Here is a 14816-nt window from a genome sequence, read left to right on the forward strand (position 1 = left end):
AGGAGTGCGTGGAGTATGTGTCTGCGTTAACGTCTGTCAGTTAACACAAAAGCATAAATTGCGATTTAGTCAAAGACAGAGTAATTGAATCAAAGTTGCAACCTAAAGGTGTCAAGTAACTTTTGTTTTCTTTATTAATAAATACATTTAACATTTAATAAAACCTCTCCAGTGAATACAAACGAGCTGGAGGACAGCAAAATGTTTTAATACCAAGTGACTACCGGCATGTTTTATTTGTTTTTATTTATCCCAAGAGTGGAAAGGGGGGGAAAAGTTTTGTTAGTGAACTCCTTAATATTTCCCCTCATTTACTGTTTATTTTTTATAACCTACCAACATAATAATGAGCTCTGCTGCGTATGTGCAAATAGCCTAAGACTGTCTGGGACCATTACACTCGTTTCTCCAAAAATACTTCTCACTTTCCATCTAGCATTTAGACACCCCTGTTCTCACTTCCTCTGTTACTCCTGCGAATCAATGTGAGTGTTGAGCCGTGGAGCGCCACGAAACGAGCGCCCTCAAAGTCAGTTCCGGTTTATAAAACATACTCAAACTAGGCTATTCCCAGTATGACACAATGGGGGAAAAAATGCTTTTATTAAAAACAAACAAAAAAAAAGTTAAAAATGCACATGTGATAAGAAAAACGCATAATTTGTCGAGATGAATTTGTTGACATCTTTCTTTCTTTCTTTCTTTCAAGTTCTTATTTTGAAGTTTGACTTTCGCCCGACAATCTGCTTGTTTGCCACTTTGTGACCTGTTTGTGGCTGGGATGAGATCACGGGTTTGGGTGTAAAAAAACAATCGAAACTGTGCTGTAACATGCTCACCTATTAATTAATTAAAAGTGAGTCATAAAGGCTATTGCCACATTTCCTTGAAATCGGACCCTTTCCTGCACACATCAGGATATTCCATTCCTGCAATTACGTGTGTGTTTGTGTGTGTGTGTGTGTGTGTGTGAGAGAGAGAGAGAGAGAGAGAGAGAGCGTCGGGAATGAAGTGCCATTTCCTTCCTTTTCCTCAAACAGCGACTGCTCACCAAAGGAAAGCCTCCCTGTTGAGTGAGAATAATAAAAGGAAAGTGAGAGAAGGAGCTCGTGGGCGAAGAGTCTAGAGTTTGAACAATCGGCCACCTTCTCTTTCTCCTGCAGTTACACTTTTTTTTTCCCCAAGTCACAACACGAAGACTAACCTGGCGAAGTAAGATCAACCTGGGACTTCTTTTATCCAGCGACACGGTTGAAATCAGACGAGATCAGGCATGTATGTTTATCTCCTCGCCATCACCAGCGGTGTCTGCATTTTCTTTGCTGGTAAGCGACATCTTTTGACTGATTTAAATGTTGAATTTTATTCGGTTTGAGGCTGCCTAGTAACACTTTGGACTTTATACTCAAGCAGCTCTATTGACGACAGCCCATGGTTTTCTAAAAGAAATCATGCTTGTTATTTTATTTTTGGTAGGCTCTACTCTATACATAGTTATTTATTTATTTATTTTTTATTTCAAATACCAACTCAGGCATATAACTTTGTGTGTTAAGTGCATGTCTGAAATATGTTTCAAGCTCTATGTGTGGTAGTATTTATCTCCTGTTTAAATTCGCTACTTGTTTTTTGCATTTAATCTCAGCTCCTGCAGAGGGTTTTGTAAGTAGACAAAATGTGTGTCATATAATGTAGTTATTCATATTTGAAACACTTTATAACAGTGATACTAAGTCAAATGCAATAATCAGTCACGACTTGTTTGATTTTTTCTTCCTTTGAGGTGTTTGTGCAAAAGAGTGCGAAAACGGCGTTGTGGCAGCACGTGAAACTTTTCATGTCCCAGAAGGAAGCAGTCTATCTATGTCTTGTGTGGTCGAGCACTGTGGAAACACGTGGGACGGCTTCTGGATGTGGACAAATTTAACATATGAACCTCTGATCCGTGTGAACAACACTGCCAGGCACCGTTTGACCAGGGTAGACATCTCGGCCAATGAAACCAAACTAGTTTTGGAAATTCTACCAGTCAACCGAATAGATGCTGGTGACTATCGATGCAGTGTTAACTGGGACGGCCGTCTCACAGACCAGGGACACTGGAAGAGTGTGAACGTCACCGCAGGTATATAGCGTATATATATATATGGTAGTTACTTCAGTTAATTCACCTGTATTTGAGCGCATTGTTTTTGTGTATATCCTCCTCCTTCTACACAGCTGTCCTCTCTCGGAGGATTTTCTTGCACAGGGTTTATGTCTGGATCGGTTCTTTTCTTTGCCTTCCCATCATCCTGGGACTGGCTCGCTGTCTGAGTTCAGGAGTCAAGCCTCAGCTGCTTCCCACGGCACCGGTCATATATGCAGCTGTAAACCCAGAGAGAACACACCCGGCTCCACGGCCTCCCCCTCGACGCTCGGTACAACCGAAACGCAATGCTTCCTCTCAAAAAGGTATCTTATTTCCTTCCTTGTATGGGTCTGTGGTGTTGCACTAATAAAAACTACGACCACGACTAATACACCTTTCACTGTACTGTCTCTTTCTAAATTTTACAGCTCCCCCCAAAGGCAACCAAAAGACTGAGGTGGGTGACAGCCTAGTTTATATATATGCACCCTTGTGGTTTTCACATTGTGACTAGTGGGTTTTAAAACTGACAGTTTTCTGCCTCACTGTTCTTGTTTATCCTCACAAGAGTAACACATACAAAACAGTTTTATAGTCAATGTGCGGAACGCGGGCTCTATCCATCCATGACCAATGTTTATAACCCGCATGCATGCCTGATGCATTGTTTCGGCTTTCTTCGTCTGGCCTCAAACGGATGGGAACATCTGATATGAACTAGGTTCAAAGTTTCTTTTCTTCTTCTGTTAAAAGATTATTTTTTTTCCTGGCAACCAGGGTTTCAGCCTCTGGGTTCCTGTAAAGTGACGAGATGCAACTGTTATTGACACTATATGAAACCAGTGGAACTGAAATTGAACTGAAATGAATTTTCGATGTTACAGGTTGTCTATGCAGACATTTCCCAGCATGCACTAAGGAATCAGGGTGCTACAAGAAAGCCTGCCGAGTCCACAGTCTACTCAGCTGTCAGATTTACCTGACTGCAAATGAAAGCAGAGAGGAGTGGTCTGCTGAGAACCAGCTGATCCTTGACATCATCATTAGACGTGGGAGACGTTCAGGGGTCCTGACTTTCCGTGCATATTGCAAAAAGTGACTAAAGCAGTAGACACACTTGTCCGTGTCTATGGATGACTCCCTGGAAGTAGTGACATTTTTCAAATGTGAAACCGAAAGAACCAAAATATGCCTTCTGTCATGAGACTACGTTCTGTCTGAACTTGCTTGTGGCAACGTTAACAGCACTGTGATCACTTTTAAAGCAAAACAAGAGAAACAAACTTCTGCTGTGACGTCTGTACCAGTTTTCCTGACGTGTTCATGTGCATAAAATAAATGTTATGTGTGAGTATGAGTAAGGACCGGAAAAGACACTGAGACGCAAATGACACAAAATACAACATTTTATTTTAGAATAAATTCTCAATGGCACATTACATAACCAAATATACATATACATGTTTAGACATTTTTTAAATTAATATATATATATATCCTTTAATCATTTTACCTTCTTAATTAGCGTACTCTGCAGTGACATTTTTTTTTAACATGACATCAATGCAAAAGAAGTTTCAATAAATTAAGCATATCAACAGAGAAAAGGCTGCAGGGCGTTTTAGGCGATACCCGCTACGAACTAAATGACAAGTTCCTGCTTGCTTCCGGAGGATTTCAGTCCCCGCTTCCACTACTCGAGGTAATCACTGGTCTACGCTAACTGAGAACAGCGTGCGTGAGTCCACGCGTCTGTTCCTAGTCCCAGTTTGTCAGAAAGGTACGTCTATGAGTACAGCTTTCTTGAAAGTTAAACAATCCCCTGAATGACAGGAGTTTGCAATTTGAATGAACCGAGCCTTTAAACCTTTCCACACTATTTAAACCATCCGCCACTGCAGGAACGGTTCCCTACACATCATAATTACATAGGTATTCATCCAAAGAGCTACCAGTTTGGTTGTTTGGTCACACTGGAAACGCATCCGCCTGCTTTTAAGCTTCATCTTCATCAACTCCAGTTTGTGCAGGTCCGAGCAAACATATAGTTGAGGCTTAGTTCAGACCCACACTCCTGTTGTGGTAGTGAGCGACTGACTTTGTAAGCTACTCCTAATGACTTCATAATGACAACTAACAGGGCGCGAAATAAACAAGTACAAAAAGAAAAAAAGCAATGAAAAGATGCGAAAGAGCTCGAAGTTCACATTCAGAGAGTTTTGCCAGAAGCGGCTCAAAGGTTCATTATAACCTGAAGCATCTTTTTCAAGTTGTGTTTATAAGCTCACACGCCGAGGAACTTAAAAACCCCAGAGACCTGTTCAAGCGAACCGCCGAACATACTGGATACACCGAGCTAGCAAGCTTCAATGGGAGGTATCAGAAGGTGAAATGTTTTCAGTAAGTGCAACGTTTATTTTCAGCAAATGTGTGTGTCGATTGGCTACCCAAAACTGTGTGTGTAGCCAGATCTAGGGAGTCTCATCCTCTCACACGGTGAGAGACGCATATGCAGGCAGAGAGGAAGAGAGAATGAGAGCACAGCAGTGGTGAAAAGGGCTTTTAAAAGATTGTAAGGCGCAGCTTTGGCTAAAATAAGCTTGTGGCAAACAGGTATTGGCAGTGTCTCCTACTGTGAGCTAATATCCATCGACCAAGCACTTGAGTTCAGGGGCTTTGAAGCCGCCCTTGCAGATACAGAAACGCTGTCGTAGCAGGAGACGTGTCGTGTTTATAGTGCAGCCAACACAATGCAGCAGCGGGCAAGGTTACAAAAGCGTCCCCAAAATCAACGATTTCCCTTAGAAAAGCAATTATATATGCAAAGAGCAAGTTCAGCTCCAACAGATTCCCAGTGTTGTCACCCTGAAGGCTTTGCTACTGTACATTAAGTTTCTGTGCGTGTGTTTGTGTGTTTGTTTGTCTCTACGTACTTTTTTTTTTTTTAGGTAAAGGAGGAACTGTTACCAGGCGTACCATTAGAGGGCAAAGTTAAAAAAAAAAAAAAAGGAGAAGAAAAACATCCTCATGTCTAACTATTTTTTCCAGTGATTGCTCAACAGTCAACTAGATAAAGAGTAACAGCTCAGCCATGTGTTACAGTTCTTCTAGACCATCACGTCTCTCTCTCTATTAAACAAGATGCTTGAGGAAAAGCTGAGGCGGAGTCTAGCTCGGCCTACACTCACAGTTTTACAGCCGCGCCAAGACCTTTGTATGATGGGAACAATTAACAGACTGCAGCAAGTAGTGGCTCATTTCTGAAGCTGAAGGTTGGTCACAAATAAAGCCAACGCGTCAGCTGCATCTCCTCACTGTACGCTCACAGTATTGTCAGTTAGTCTATAGTGTGTGTAGACTCTGGTGCTATCTGTAACCTTGTCAGATTATCCTTGGCTTGGGAAGTGGTTCTACAGTGATTATGTGGTTGTTGTTGTGACTTTTTTTTTTTTCCAGCCTCATCAGCCCCCTGCGCTGTCCCTTCATTGTGCAAGTCTGTTCTTCAGTTCCGCCAGGCTACTCAGACTGAAAGAGAGAAGAGAGGACAGGGAGGCAGGTCAGTCTCGGCTTATTACATAACACCAGCTTGACCGTTCCGGTGACACTACAGTGATCCAGAGATAAAGAGATGTCTGTAAGACGGACAGAGTGCGTCAAAAACACATCAGGGTGCTTGACTTTCCGTCAGTACTCCTAGCCTGTGTGATAATTGTCTTTATTCAAATATCACAAGTTTCCTGTCTTTAAAAAGTAGATGGTATCGTACTGGGACTCAATACTCAGAAAAGAAAAATGCTAACAAGACAAGGTTTCAGATGGCAAAACTTACGTTTGTGGATGAGTGACTCATTTTGTCAAAACGAAACTTCAAGTTTGACCTCGGCGATGTCTTGGTTTTCCCATCTACAGGATGTAAAGGAAGGAAATGCTCATTGGGAAACCTAAACTCGCCAACTCTGGAAGATCACTTAAACTGGAAGGTGCTGAAACTCGAGCCAGATCTGGTGGGGTCTACCTGTCGGGCTGCGGCACATGATGACAGGGGTAACGGATCCCTGGCTGTCCACGCTGAGAGAAGGGCTGAAGGCAGAGGACGAAGCTATGGATGGATGGCCGAGCTGAGGGAGGGAGACAGCAGGAAAAACTTTATGTGGAGGAAGGGGTGGAGGAGGAAAGTAACAGAACGGCCTCAGAGACATGAGGGAGCTGTGTTCGGCTGAAGTTGACATAAACCTTGTCAGCAAAGTGAAAGTCACTGGATGTTCAGCAGGAAGCAGCTGGGAGTTGAATGGAAGAGATCATATGGAAAAGACATAGAGTCATGATGTACTTTTCCGTAAAGTTTTTATGATGTAAAACTAAAATTTTTAGGCCATTGTGCCGCTGTTGTTACACACATACAACTGTTGTTATAATACTTAAGTCACAAGGAAATGGCTTATGACTGGAAACAGGAGAGAACCGCTACCCTGAGCCTGTCCAGAAGTTAAAACCCCCTTTCTATCTTTAGACAGAACCAGACTAGCTCTGTCATTTCCAGTTTTAAGCTAATCATATGCTTCTTCTCATCTCAAAGCAACATTTTGAAATGACTCCTTTAAACCAGGGCTCTTCAGTGTTTTTCAGGCCAAGGAGCACCCCAATCGATGAGAGATTAAGTAGGGACCCCCTACCTACTATATCTGTTCTATATTAAACTTGGCATAGTGCTAATTATAAATATACATTATTATTTTAATTACACTCTATTCATTTTTTTTATTTCAATTATGTGCAACAGTACGATGACCAACTCCTACAAACCTAAACACATCTGACATAATCATTGCACCATGTGTCTGGGATTTCACCTGGGGACTGAATAGGATCTTGACCAATTGCGGGGAACCTGACAGTCAGTGTGTGATATGCGGCATTGTGATTGGCTCAGCAGCAATATGGGGCGGGGATTACTATGTACAGGAGGCTTAGATTGACAGGTCTAGTGTGGCGCTGTGTGTGAAATAGTGCACTGTTGAGCATCACAGTAATAACTGTGTCACTGAATGAGTGAAATGCTGACTGAAAGATAAAGTCTTCTGCCTCCATGTATCCCTTTACTAAAATATGTTGGATTTCAATGTGTATTTAAAGAAAATTAAAAAAAAAGGTAATATATAAAAATGTCTAATCAATCAATGATTTTGCGACCCCCCTGCAATGCCTACCCGGACCCCCTAGACCCCTGCCTTAAACTAATCCACAATGCAGTGATCAAGATGAAGAAAGAATGAATAGAAGTCTTTTTTTGAACCTGTCAAATATTTGCCTGTGACATTCACTGCATCTAGTATCAAATTCCTGCTTGAATTGTTTTCTCAGGCCTTTCAGATGTTTTAAAAAATACTCATTGCATCTGTGCAAACTGATCCTAAGCTGACTGCTGGGCATGGAAAACATTTGATATCAGTTCTCATTTGGGATAAAATAACACTCCCAACCATTGTGATCTGATTGTTTCTACACTTCTGACCAAGCATCCAAGCTCACAAAACACTTAAAGCCAAACAGTTTTTAAAGCGTGAATTCTGTTCTCACTGTGTCCAGTTCCTCCAGAACTTCTGTTTCTCCCGTGGTGCTGCTGAAGCTGCTGGTGCTGGATGAAGAGCGGGAGATGTTCTGCCTGCCGCTGCTGCACTCCTTCAGCTTGATAAATGGCCTGTTGAGGAAAATGCGGAAGAGCAAAGATGTAAAGAAGCTGAACATGACATGTTTATGAGTCTGTACAAGTGTAATGCAATTTAAGAGTATGACGTTGTATTCCAGGAGAACCGGTTTCGACCTCACCTCTCTTTGTTGGGGCAGATCTCGGGTGAGCTGGGGTTGGAGGACGTCTCTGATCTAACCTCCTGGGACAGAGAGCAGATCTCTGTGGACTTTTGGTCGCTGTGGATGACACTTACGTTAATGACAGCATCAGCGTTTGAGGCCCACACTGCCTGTATGTAGAGCAGACCGAATGACACTTGCGTTTACATGCAGAGCTCAATCGAGCTATGCTCAAAATTCGACTTTCTGACTACAGTCCTTGTCCCAGTTTACATGCAGCGCAAGAAAATCGAATAACTGTCTTCCACACTAGGTGGCGATACGTGTCTTTTCAGCTGGATAATACCACGTTAAGTTCCGGTTGACCTATTACATGACATAATAAACAAGAGTCGTTCATGCGGCAGACCGGCACTTCAAACAACAACCAGACGGATAATAGTACATTTTTTAATCTTGTACGTAATGTTCGTGCTACTTCTGGTGCAGGTAAGATTCGCGCTATCCGTCAGACGGCTCCGTTTCTCTTCTTATTTTGCGATCGGTTTTCTTGGACGTTTTTGTTCCGGGGTCGCACGCCAGCGCAGCGTTGGTGGAGCATGCGCACACGCATTATCCGATGAAAACTCCGATTGCAATCGCATTATCTGGGTGTCACAATCGGATAACGAGAACTCCAGTTTTAATCGGAGTAACGTGTTGACATGCACTTATATTCTCCTGTTAGAGTCCGATTAAGGCAATAATTCGTTTTTTTTTTCACGTGCATGTAAACGCACTCGTCTCAGTGCGTTTACTGACTACAGATAACTTTTAAAACACCCACCTGCGCGTGTGTTTGTCTGAGGGGGTTTCTGTGCTGGAGTGGAGGCGAGGGAAGAGGCCTGAGCGCCGTTTCACCGGGCTCTTCAGAGGAGACTTGGCTGACAGCACGGGAGGCTGAAGAGTCCAGATTACAGATTAATATTTGCAGCATATTTACATTCACACTGTAATTGCTTTTTAAAGCACACTCAATATCTACGATGAGGTTAAGAGAGAATCAAAATTTCAGTTTAGCAAAAACATTCAAACAGACAAAACTAGTTTCATCATAAGTGTATGGGTGAGGATTTGGGCTGGTAACAACAACTCTTTACCAGGACCTCTAAGGTACCGAGCTGTATTATGGAACAAGGAATTGTACATTTACATAATGTTTGTGTACATGGTCAGCGTCTCTTCTCTTTTACTCACAGTGAAGGTGCTCTTTGTGCATTCACTGGTGCTCTGCGGCAGCCCCCCTCCGCTCAGGCTGGCTGGGACCCCACCTCCTACACCGGGGCTCCTGTGACGATGAGACCCCACCATGGTCTCCATGGAGTGACTCCTGACACGCATGGCTCTCTGGAGGACACAGAAGAGAACCGAGAATAATTAGACTAGCGAAAGCAGGAAGAAAGGGAAATGGACAGGGGAACACGGGTAAATAAAAAGTTAGGACAAAGGGCAGTATGGAGGAATTCAGGAAGAATAGATCGTAGACGTTAGTGCAAATCGCAACCACTAGAGGGCGCAGTTATCCAAGGAATGCCAAACGACTTGGAGCAGATTCAGATGCAATGCTGTTATGACTTGTGTGTATTCATGTTCCTTGTTCATAAATAATAAAAGTCAAATTAATTAATCACCTCGTTTCATTATGAAACTAAATTAGCTGTATTCATTCACTTTCGTCAAGACGTAGGGTGAGCTCAGATTATGGAAAACATAACGCAAACAATATAAAGCAAGAAAAAAATGTTTATTATTACAAATGGCAGTCCTCTCTTTGCGTTTACAGTGATACAGAAAGGTAATACACAGCAACTGCTATGACACCAATGAGAACAGCGCCCCCTGCGTCTGACTGCAGAAAGTGCAAAGTAGCTGTCCACAACGCCTGCGAAGAACAGGAGAGTCAAATTGTCACATTAGTCACACATCATCATCTCACACACACACACAGAGATGCAAAAACTAATGAGTCCATTAACATCAATTAGCTTTCGGTTGTGGACAAAGGAGGGATGGTGAGTGATGAGAAAGGAATTAAACACCTAGTGTGAGGAAACGGGGGAAAAGACGAGAAAATAAGAAAGTGACGTGTATCTGAGCACTGCAGTGTTTTGCATCCACTGTGCACGCACTCACATGGATTCACATACCTATACACCCACACTCATACTTAATATAAAGTCACATTTTTGAGCATAGAAAATAGCAGCAGTAAACCGTGATAACAATGGTTTAGCACCTTAAGTCATCTTGCAGACCTGTGACATTTACCTGACCTACACAGGGAGGAAATCTCACTTTCTCACTTTTGCGCTATAATGACGGTGGGCAAATAAATGTCACAGAGCTGAAAGGAGATCGCACGATGTACTTCTGTCTAGGTTCATGTTCACCTTGAAGGACTCCAGCAGACCCCCGTGTCCTCCGTTCTCCAGCTTGTCCTCCTCTCCCACCTGGCCCAGGCCCAGCACGGCCTGGCTCTGTCTGTGCAGCTCGTCGTGGAGATTATCCAGCAGGGCGGCTCGCGTTCGTCCCTAGAATCGGTTTCGCACACATAAAGCCCATGTGGGAAAGCACTGGCAAGGCGATAATCGAACAGTGATTGAAGGCACGCCACGGCGTTTGAGTGTAGATGTGCGAGCGTGTGTCACCTCGAGTTTGGCAAATTTGTCAGATTTGTAGCAGGCGTTTTCGGCATTGATCAGCTTTGTCAGCAGGAAGTCTCGGAACTCGGGGCCCTGGGGAGACAGAGACAGTGAGGGGGAGAAGAGGAGCGGAGTTGGATGATGAGCGAGAAGGGTGGGTGGTTGGCGGTGCGACAATGAGGAAAGGTGACCTTTATCAACGCCATACAGATGAGAGTGTCGCAGCACGCTGTGTCTGATCACGGCTACAAACCTCACTGATTTAAATTCTCTTCTGCCTCAAATTCTCACTCTTCATCATCATTATATTCTGCAAATAATATCGCAGTAAGCCGATCTTTTTTTTTCTCCCCTCAATCCGGTGTCACCTTTGTGAGAAAAGCCTGAAGTCAACTCACTATGACTCACTATGACTAATGTCCAAATGGGAGATGAGGAAGCGTTGTCATAGCAACAGGTTGTAACATTTACCCTAACCAAATATGTGTATCCTGAATATTCTAATACAATATGAAACACTCAAATAAATAACTTCTCCGACAGTAAGTGGCTCCGACAGATGGATGTGAACTTTTATTAACGCATTATTTTCAATCTCGGTGAAGCGATATCACCTAATGTTGCGGTCGAAGAAAAAGAAATGGGAAAATCATTTTTCAAAAGTCAAGCCATCTGATTCATCTAGTCTGGTCTCGTCAAACTGGAGTCGTTGCTTACATACAGAGGCCGCACTACGGTGCCTTACCTTCTTGAAGACCGCTGGGTTCGGGAGTGGGGGTCCAAAACAAGGCACATCTTCCCTGGCTGTGACAGACACCTATTGACACGAAACAAATGATATTTGCACGTTGAAAGTGTGTATACTTGAGGAGAGCTGGGGTTTCATGTTGGGAGGACCAAACGAAATTTGGGAGAAACTAGGCAACACATGGTTATGAGCGACGAGTAATTCATCGTTTATTTTTACTCTCGAATAATTTGGTTTTCTTCCCCCCACTCGCTTGACTACGCCCACTGGCAGTGGCAACACTTTTGGACTCTGACCGACTTGCCTATGGTTATTACAGGGCGTGAAAAGCGAAGGCAGCATCACTTCAATACCTTGTATGTTGTGTCCTCTGTACACGGGTTCTCAACCTGCACCAGCACATAAGCGTGCAGGAAGTTGGAGGCGATCATGTCTGGAACAAACGGTGTGGCCTCTTCCTGGAAGACTGCGGCAACGATGTCGTTTCCGACATGCCTCTTCCTTTGGAGCTGAGGAGGAAAGATTCATTGGATTTCATTTTGTGTTGAGAGTTTAAGTCTTCTACTTCGATGGCAGCCAAATCACTGAAAGCAATAATGCTTTATTTGTTCCTTGGGAGATTTTAGTAGCTTTACGCCAAATATCCTGCAAGGATTTGATTTAATATTTAGCCAAAGTTTACATAATAGCAATTTAGATTTGATTGAAACAGTGGAATGCATTGTCAATAACCAAACCTGAGCATCTCTTTAATATTTTTGGGCTAAGACATCCAATCTAAATCCATTGTGAAATCCATGTAATAGTAGGTGAAGCCGGTGTTAAAGCCTGGTACCTGCTGAACGTCGCCCTCTGTGAAGGGAAGCTTAGTTGACACATGAAACATAATCTCTCTCTGTCTGAAGACGGTGTAGACGGATTCAGACCCTGTCTGTCCATGAGACACGTCCAGCCCACCGCGGAACCTGTCACGTCATCAAAGCACATGTTGTCATGCTCTCCGTGTGGCTTCCTGCCTTCTTCACTTACAATATTTTATGCATTTTACATATAAGGTCCATCAGTTCTCACCTGACTACCTCAAATGATACCCAAAAACTTTTTTTTGACGTCTGTCTTGCGTCAGCTCCAATTGAAAGCCTCCCTGTCAGTAAAAGCAAGTTGCGAAGTGCAACCCCGTAGAAAAAGCCTACGACACAATAAACAGGGCATACAGGGCTCTGATTACCTGTCCATGTGGCACTTTCTTCTCTGGGATCAGTTTCACTAAGCAGTTTATCCAGGCCGCATGCTGAGTCCGAAACAGCAGGACAGATTGCTCCACGGTTGCGGTAATTAAACACTGCCCACTTCTTCTACTGCAAAACACTCATATATCCTTCTCTATGTCCCTTCCCTGTTCCTATTTATGGTGATTTTACTGGATTCTTCCTTCCTCTTTCCTTTTCATTGCTCTTCACTCGCTTCACTCGTTTCCCCCACTCTGTCCCATTGTGCTCCGACTCTTACCCTTTGAAATCTTGAAGTTCAATGTTGTCTCCCAAGAGACCGAGGAACTCCTTGAAAGCCGGCGTCTCCTCATTGTTCCCGAATAGCTCTTCCTCGGACGTCTGAAAGGAAAACACAAATAAAGGGAGGGAAGACAGGGGCGAAGGAGGCGAAGAGATGAAGCAGGTGGTATATCTCAGGCAAACGGGAGCACGCAGATCAGTAAAACCACCCACCTGCCCAAACTTCTGGTAGATGACGCCAAATTTGAAAGTGTTGTTCACCTCGTGCTCATCATAAGCCACTATCAGCTGGGATCCCTGCACGTAACACAAAAACGATTTAGCCTATGGTTGCGACTCTAATTGTTCCACACTTTCTGCTTGCAGTAGCAGTTAGGAAAATATGTTTTCGTCCTCTCCAACGTGTCCCCTGGGCAGGTTTATAGGGCCGCTGTTACATAAGCCGGTCGTGGGCCCCTAACGAGGGCAGCAATCCTGTTGCTGTCGCTTGCATACGGGGCCACAGATGGGTTGTTTTTTTTTTTTCCTTCCCCGAGGCACAGGCTGAAAGCATGCTCCATCACACTCCTCCGCCAGGCTCACATGAGGACGAGCAGATCCTTCAAAAGTTGTACCATTAATCTCATCTTGAATAATGTGCTTACCAAACAGAGCAGACGTTGGAGAGGTAGGGGGCTTATGAGGGGCAAAATGTCACAAAAAGTGTGCTATTTTTCTGGTTAAGAGTTAGAAAGGGTTGAAAAGTTAATAAATGTGTTGAGGGTCGATGCTGGCAAAAGTAACCACACCTCATACCTCATGTAAATGCCCTGGAAAAGTGTTGCATCATGTGAGATATTATTAAATGCAGCATTTGCAGTGTCAGCTCTACTCTGCCCCCCCTTTGTCTGTCTCAGCTTAAGCCCAGACAGTGAAATATAAATCATGTCAACTTGAATAAACGCGTTTAGAGCTGGCTGGGTGAGGCGGGGTCACGATGACACCGCGGTGCGGGAGCTGAGGATGCGCTCACCCGAGGATACAGCACGGGGTTGAACTTCAGCCCTGTGGCGTCGTCGCACAGAAGCTGGAAAAACAGAGAAGGATTTTTTAATATCATTTCGTAAGAAAGCATACCCAAGCGTAAGGCTGACATGAGTAAAGCTAAAAGTGAACGGGCAAACGGACAACATTAAAATAGAAAAAAATCAGTACTCTACTGTTGCAAATTCTCATTTTACTTAAAGAAAGATATTGATATTGGAGCATTTCCACTCCTGGCTTCATCTATGTCATGTGCAAAAGCTCATCGATGATATTTAAAGTAGCAAGTGTAAAGATGAAGGAAGTACTTTTTTACTAAATGTGGGAAAGTTCTTCTTTGCCTCTTGTGGTTCGATAAACCATAAACCAGGCTTGACTGGGTGAGTCAGACAAAGTCTGATTAATGACTAATCACACAAACTCGCCTTATGTTTAATGAAGCTTGGTTTCATATTTAATGTGTGTAAAACAAATATAAGGTAGTAATTACCCCATTTTTTTATTCTTGCGCTCTCCTCATCTTTGCTAAATGAGTGTAATATTCTTTTATGTTGTCAAACGTAAATGAAATAAAGCCATAAAGTGCCGTCGTGAGTTCTGAAAGCCCTGGCACACTGAGCAAGGTCCCTGGCCACTAGACGCTGACGCATTCGCCACCGTGCCACGAGGAACTGTTATGATTCTTATATGATTATTATAAAATTACAACGGCTGTAATAACTTGGCACGGTCTGTCAGCGCTGCGCCTCCCCTCACTACGGCCACACCAGACACAAACACACGTGAGATGGTCAGGGTCATCCCCCGCTGACCTAATGTGCATGCGGCTGCTCTCGCTTTGCCTCGGCCAGGTCGGCCAAGAGATTAAAAAGAAGTGGATCCAAGGCCCATTTGTGAACGACCTGAGTTAATTG

General features: G+C 43.5%; 2 protein-coding genes across 11 annotated transcripts in view; one reads left to right on the plus strand and one right to left on the minus strand.

Moving 5' to 3' along the window:
- The first annotated feature begins 983 nt into the window (after positions 1 to 983).
- Positions 984 to 3493, plus strand: si:dkey-52l18.4 (uncharacterized protein LOC560708 homolog). Its single transcript, XM_047593583.1, has 5 exons — positions 984 to 1325; positions 1784 to 2125; positions 2221 to 2454; positions 2560 to 2588; positions 3016 to 3493. Exons 1-5 carry the CDS (start codon positions 1274 to 1276, stop codon positions 3112 to 3114), a joined length of 756 nt encoding a protein of 251 aa, XP_047449539.1. The 5' UTR covers positions 984 to 1273; the 3' UTR covers positions 3115 to 3493.
- A 26-nt stretch (positions 3494 to 3519) lies between these two features.
- Positions 3520 to 14816, minus strand: part of rap1gap2a (RAP1 GTPase activating protein 2a) — a 67883-nt gene continuing 56586 nt past the window's right edge. For all 10 annotated transcript variants that reach the window (XM_047593577.1, XM_047593575.1, XM_047593572.1 and 7 more), the window contains 15 exons: positions 13892 to 13945; positions 13093 to 13176; positions 12878 to 12978; positions 12204 to 12333; positions 11722 to 11877; positions 11366 to 11437; positions 10627 to 10713; positions 10369 to 10509; positions 9176 to 9325; positions 8766 to 8878; positions 7958 to 8056; positions 7709 to 7829; positions 6147 to 6249; positions 5961 to 6034; positions 3520 to 5656 (listed from right to left, as the gene is read on the minus strand). In XM_047593577.1, coding sequence (XP_047449533.1) covers positions 5648 to 5656; positions 5961 to 6034; positions 6147 to 6249; positions 7709 to 7829; positions 7958 to 8056; positions 8766 to 8878; positions 9176 to 9325; positions 10369 to 10509; positions 10627 to 10713; positions 11366 to 11437; positions 11722 to 11877; positions 12204 to 12333; positions 12878 to 12978; positions 13093 to 13176; positions 13892 to 13945 — 1494 coding nt within the window. In that variant the 3' untranslated portion in view covers positions 3520 to 5647. The remainder of the gene's footprint in view (positions 5657 to 5960; positions 6035 to 6146; positions 6250 to 7708; positions 7830 to 7957; positions 8057 to 8765; positions 8879 to 9175; positions 9326 to 10368; positions 10510 to 10626; positions 10714 to 11365; positions 11438 to 11721; positions 11878 to 12203; positions 12334 to 12877; positions 12979 to 13092; positions 13177 to 13891; positions 13946 to 14816) is intronic.

The sequence above is a fragment of the Mugil cephalus genome, chromosome 9 (genome assembly GCF_022458985.1).
Source record: "Mugil cephalus isolate CIBA_MC_2020 chromosome 9, CIBA_Mcephalus_1.1, whole genome shotgun sequence".
In the NCBI taxonomy this organism is placed as follows: Eukaryota; Metazoa; Chordata; class Actinopteri; order Mugiliformes; family Mugilidae; genus Mugil; species Mugil cephalus.